At 32.8% G+C, this 6,000-nt stretch overlaps 1 protein-coding gene across 1 annotated transcript; it reads right to left on the bottom strand.

Moving 5' to 3' along the window:
• Window positions 1-411: 411 nt before the first annotated feature.
• LOC102274873 (olfactory receptor 6C2) lies at window positions 412-1,347 on the bottom strand. The gene has a single exon (XM_005899020.2). The coding sequence runs from the start codon at window positions 1,345-1,347 to the stop codon at window positions 412-414; it is 936 nt and encodes a 311-aa protein (XP_005899082.2).
• Window positions 1,348-6,000: the final 4,653 nt, after the last annotated feature.

Here is a 6,000-nt window from a genome sequence, read left to right as displayed (position 1 = left end):
CTTCTTAACGATAAGAAATGTAAAGGCAATACATTTTTAGGTTTTCTATTCTGTTTCTAATACTTGAAATGGTGCCTGACATCAAAAAACACTCTTGAAATCTAAAAAAGGAAAAGGCAATCACACAATTACCCTGTTCAAAATGTACAGTGAACTTGTAGGTTTTCCTTCTTTCATTTCATTGTTAGCCCTTTGGTAAACTCTTGTTAGTGTGTAATGTCATTCTTCTTACTTTTTTAAAAATATAAATTTATTTATTTTAATTGGAGGTTAATTCTTACTGTCTTTTTAAGAGAGCTGCCTGAAACAGTTTCCATACCAGGAAAGAAATGACTGAAAGCTTAAAGATACATACTTAGGAACAAATGATCTTTTCATGAAAAATTGATTCCTTTACATTAGCAAATTCCATTAGATCTTTGAGAATAATGCAATTCTTTTGATTGCATCACCAAAGGCTTGTTTAACTTGCTTGTTTCTCAAGGTGTAAATGAAGGGGTTCAGCATAGGAGCAATTGAAGTAGTGAGCATTGCCACACCCTTATTAATACCTTCTGATTCCTTTGCTGAAGGCTTAACATAGATGAAAATACAGCTTCCATAGGTGATGGAGACCACAATCGAATGGGAAGAACATGTGGAAAATGCCTTTTTCCTTTGCTGGGCAGAAGGGAATTGTAAAATGGTCTTGATGATGTATACATACGACAGAATAACACACAGGAGGGTCATGATAAAGGTCAACACTGCACAGACTATGATCATTTGCTCTATAAGCCACGTTTCTGAGCATGAGATTTTTAGAAGGGGGACTGCATCACAGAAAAAATGGTCAATAACATTGGAGTCACAGAATTCTAGATGCAGGCCCAGGCTAAGTGGAGGGATTATGATTAACAAGCCAGCCATCCAGCAACAAAGGATGAGTCTTCTACAGACCATGTTGTTCATGATAGTCATATAATGCAGGGGTTTGCAGATGGCCACGTATCGATCATAGGACATGGTAGCCAGGAGAAAAAACTCAGTTACACCAAAAAGATCAGCAAAAAATATTTGACTGATACAGTTATTATATGCTATTGTTTTGTCACCTGTTGATATATTATACAAATATCTGGGAATACAAGCAGATGTAAATGAGATTTCTAAGAAGGAGAAATTTTGTAGGAAAAAGTACATGGCAGTTTTCAGGTGAGAGTCTATGAAGGTGAGGGAGATGATTGTCAGGTTCCCAGTTACACTCAACATGTAGGTGAGAAATAAAAAGATGAAAATCACAATCTTCAGTTGTGGATCATCAGTCAGTCCCAGCAGGGTAAAAGTTGTTACTGTGTGGTTTCTCATCACTGAATCCTGACTTTTATTCAATCTGCATTTACGATTCAGAAATATTTGATATGCATAGAGTGGTTATTAATGGAGGCAAAACAATGCAAACAAACTCACAGGCATTAAAAAATTTTGTTCAGAAATATTTTCAGTACACTGGTATCCTAGGCTCCACAATTGTGTATTATTGATCATTTCAGGGAGATTAAAAAATCAGAATTGCTTTATCTATATCATGCTATGAAATATTATTGGTGCTTCTTCCTCATTACATTTTATGTTTTGTTTCCACTTTACATTTTATCTATATCTTGGATTTGATTTTCCCTTATATTGGATTTAGCTGCTAATGTTTTGTCAGAGTAAGAGTTCTTTCTTACTCCCAGACTCATTCCTAAAACTGAATTCCAAACTTTCATTTTTACCTTCATGTGTTTCCTTAAAATTTTGTTATTGACACAGTTGATCACAAATAGTTTGTCTCACTAAATGCATTCCATGTCCAATACTGAAGATGCTGAGCACTAGGATTGCAACATAAACGTCTATGTTGCCTTTAAACAACTTCTGTCTTACTCACCTATGCCCCTGAATCTATCTCATAATTTTCTGTTTAAAAACACTAATTTCCTACTGTGGTACAGAAGACAAGGAATATTTTGATGACAAATACATGATGTAGAATAACAATATATGTTGGGTATAAATATATAGGGGAGTAAAAGATCATTACAATTTTTCTTAGTTTTCAACCCATTTAGTTAAGGTTGAGACACATTCCAAAATATTATTATTAGTATTACTAACTACAAAAAATTCAGGTTAAATTATTAGGCATATTTTTCAAGATTAGCTTGCTTTCACTGTGACTCAGTTATGCCATTTACAAAGTGGAAATAATATTATTATCCTTCATATATATATATATAATGTTGAAAAATTAAATAAGTTAATATTTAGAGTACTTATAAAAAGTGCCTGGCTGATAATGAGTAATAAACAAATTTTAACTATTTCAATGACCTGGTCCACAATGATTTTCATTTTAGAGACAGACCATACATTCAATCATCAATACATTGTAATCACATTTTCTAATGAAACATAAATCTAATGAAAAAATTTATGCCAAAGTTCATCAAACACCTTCTTTTGACTAATAGAGTTCAGGAAAATTCATAGGAAAGTCTAGTTTTAACCATACAATAGTCATAGAATTCTCTCATAACTTACTTTAATATCACGTTTTCCTGTCATCATTTGGCTTTCTAATATCTAGACACTTCTTTTTTCCCCCTGAATTCTATGTTGATAGTTCTTAGCATTTCTTTACCATTTTCCTGAATTTTTTAAATTTAATAAACTTGACATGTAACATTATATAAATTTAAAGTATATAAGGTATTACTTTGATACATTTATAATTGCAACATGATTGCTCATGTAGTGGATAATTATCACCTTACATAATTATAATATAATATTACTATCTACAATTACTGTAATATATACATTAGATCTCTTTGATTTACTTACTACTCATTGCAAGTTTTTACTTAAAGCTTTACTTAACATATGTACTCTTTTGGGGTATTTTCTTGAACTTCTAATCTCCAAAATGATTGATCTTCAGTTATATACCCAAATTCACTGCAAATATAAAACATCCAAAATGAAACTCTTGATTTTTCACACTCTCTTCCTATTTTTTAATAACCAAACCAATATTTCCCACTTCCATCTCTGTCCCCAGTCTTGAATTTTGTGGGACAAGCACATACTCAGCCACTTGTTTTCAGTTTTTAGTTTCCACGTGTATTAATTTGTCACATATAAATTATGTTATTTTTAGATGATCTCTTATTTTTTTGTAGCTCAAAATAATCTTATCAATAACTATATACTGTCTAAGATTAAAGTGCTCTGAAAATGATGTTTAATGGATACCCACGTTAGAATTTCCACTGATAAATTTTGTACAATCAGGAAAGATTAACTTACTAGAGGCAAATATTACCCAAGTATCAAAAAATGTAACTGAAATGCAGAATTTATAATACTTACATTCTTGCAGTTAATCATTCTTATAGCTACCACTTGAAAATGACTATAATGCAAATAGTATTAGAAGCATGAGAATTTCTGGTTACTAATGATTGAATGGGCGATAGAGGGTGAGATGGTTGGACGGCTTCCCCAATTCAATGGACATAAACTTGGGCAGACTCTGGGAGATGGTGAGGAACAAGGAAGGCTGGCATGCTGCAGTCTGTGGGGTCAAGAAGAATCAGACACCACTTGGTGACTGAACAACAACAACAACAACACTGATTGAATCTGGTCCCTCCTAGAGTAACAGCAGCTTGGGAATGCATAATTTCCTTAAAACTTTTTGTCTTCAAATATGTCAACTTCCTCACAATAGATTTGGTGCTAAGACAAATCTAGGAAATAGCTTTAAAAGAAAAAAGAAAAAGTTTCAATAATTGAGAGGAGAAGCAGGCTCAAAGGAACACCTACTAGTTTTGGACAAGCTGATGTTCTGAACTATTATGCTTAGAGAGAGAGGATTTTCTCTTAATATTATATTTATTTCATTTGCTGAATCTGCAACAAAATTAATAAATAAGAGAGCCCTTGGTGACTCAGGATCAAAAACTACTAATTTAGCATCTGTGTAATCATCTTGTATCAATTAACCTTTGGGTAATTGAAACAAGACAAACTAATATAATAACAGAGGGGAAATGACCTTTAGAGACAGAGAAAGCAACAGAATCACTCTAGGGACTGGGAGGACAACTGACTTTAATTAAAAACAAAACATAGTCCAGTTTCTTTTAACTAACTATTGTGTAAGGTAAAGATGATATATCTCTCTCTCTACTTTTTCTATTTGTTATAAAATGAATATATTATATATTAAGACATTTGATGAGACATATGACAATAAGAAATTAAAGTGAAAAAGAATAAAGGAAGACTTAAAATAGAGATAATAGGTAATTTTGGAGCATGTCCTTCCATACTTTTCCTCCTGCAGATCTATCCATGTGTATCACATGTAATAATTAGAAATGCATAAACATTATTGAAAAATACTTCCATACTGTGGTACTCAGATTGTCACAGTTATTTTACAATTGGGCTTCCCAGGTGGCTCAGTGGTAAAGAATGAACCTGCAATGCCGGAGTCATAGGTTCAATCCCTGGGTTGGAGAAATCCCCTGGAGAAGGAAATGGCAACCTACTCCAGTACTACTGCCTGGGAAATCCCATGGACTGAGGAACCTGGTGAGCTACAGTCCATGGGTTGCAAAGAGTTGGCCACAACAGAGTGACTAAACAACAACAATTTTACACTTAGATGTGTGTGAGCCTATTATGTGTGAGCCTAAATAATTTATCAATAATTATTTGCATGCATTATTTTAAATCTATTTAATTTCAGTCCACTGTATTACTGTAACAACAGCATTTAAATTCAAATTTATCACTGTTGTAAATAAATGCTGTTTCAAGTTTTACCGTTGTAAAATATCACTCTGTAGATAATTATGCTGTTTCTAATTATCTTTAATCATTTTAGCATTTTTATATTTTCTAAAATATAAAAAAATTACAAGAAATTTTTTGAAAGTATTTCTGCACATTTTCCAGAAAAATGGATCAAAGTAAAAATTTCTTTGAGGTACTGAGATTCGTACTTAGAACTATAATGTACTAATACTAATAATTAGTATGTTCCTTCAAGTCACGTGTATAAGAGTATCTTTCTGCATACACTCAAGAATGCAATTCTGCTTTTCCTTTAAATAATTATTCAATTCAGTTCAGTCGTTCAGTCGTGTCTGACTCTTTGCAACCCCATGAACCGCAGCATGCCAGGCCTCCCTGTCCATCACCAACTCCTGGAGTCCACCCAAACCCATGTACATTGAGTCGGTGATGCCATCCAACCATCTCGTCCTCTGTTGTCCCCTTTTCCTCCTGCCCTCAATCTTTCTTAGCATCAGGGTCTTTCCAAATGAGTCAGCTCTTCACATCAGGTGGCCAAAGTATTCATTTGTGGACTAATATAGGTCAAGGCTGTATTGCAGATTGAAGCAATATTTGCATACAATAAGTGGAACCTTTAAAATATTTTAGTGAATTTTTAAAATATATACTTCCCTAATCATTGCTTTCACTGTAAAGACAATAAGCACTTCCATATTCCCACAAATTTCCTTTGTGTCCTTTCCTAGTAAACTTTTTATCCTGGGCAGCTAGTGATCTTTCTGTCATTTTAAATCAGATTTCATTTTTATTTTTCTTGTGTTTCATTTGAATGGAATAATCATGGCATTATTCCCTTATAATTTTTTAATATTCAATTTTATTATTGCATATACAAGTAGTTCACTTACATTACTGAGAAATATCCATGATTTAGACATATTGCCACTTTTTTAATAGTTTTTTTACTTGCTTTGTAATTCCTTTTTTCCTTTCTTTTTCTTTTGCCCTCTTCTTTTGTCCTTTGATGACTTTCTATAGTGGAATGTTTCTTTTTCCCTCTTTTTGTTTTGTTTTCACTGTGTACAGTATGTTTATTTTTATGTTGGAAATGTATATGTTTATAAATGCACCCAAGCTGAACAAGACCTGACACCAAAACAAGACAGA

The sequence above is a fragment of the Bos mutus genome, chromosome 5 (assembly GCF_027580195.1).
Source record: "Bos mutus isolate GX-2022 chromosome 5, NWIPB_WYAK_1.1, whole genome shotgun sequence".
NCBI classification, from domain to species: Eukaryota; Metazoa; Chordata; class Mammalia; order Artiodactyla; family Bovidae; genus Bos; species Bos mutus.
The sequence above is the reverse complement of the archived record's forward strand: the minus strand, read 5'-3'. Positions and strand labels throughout refer to the sequence as shown.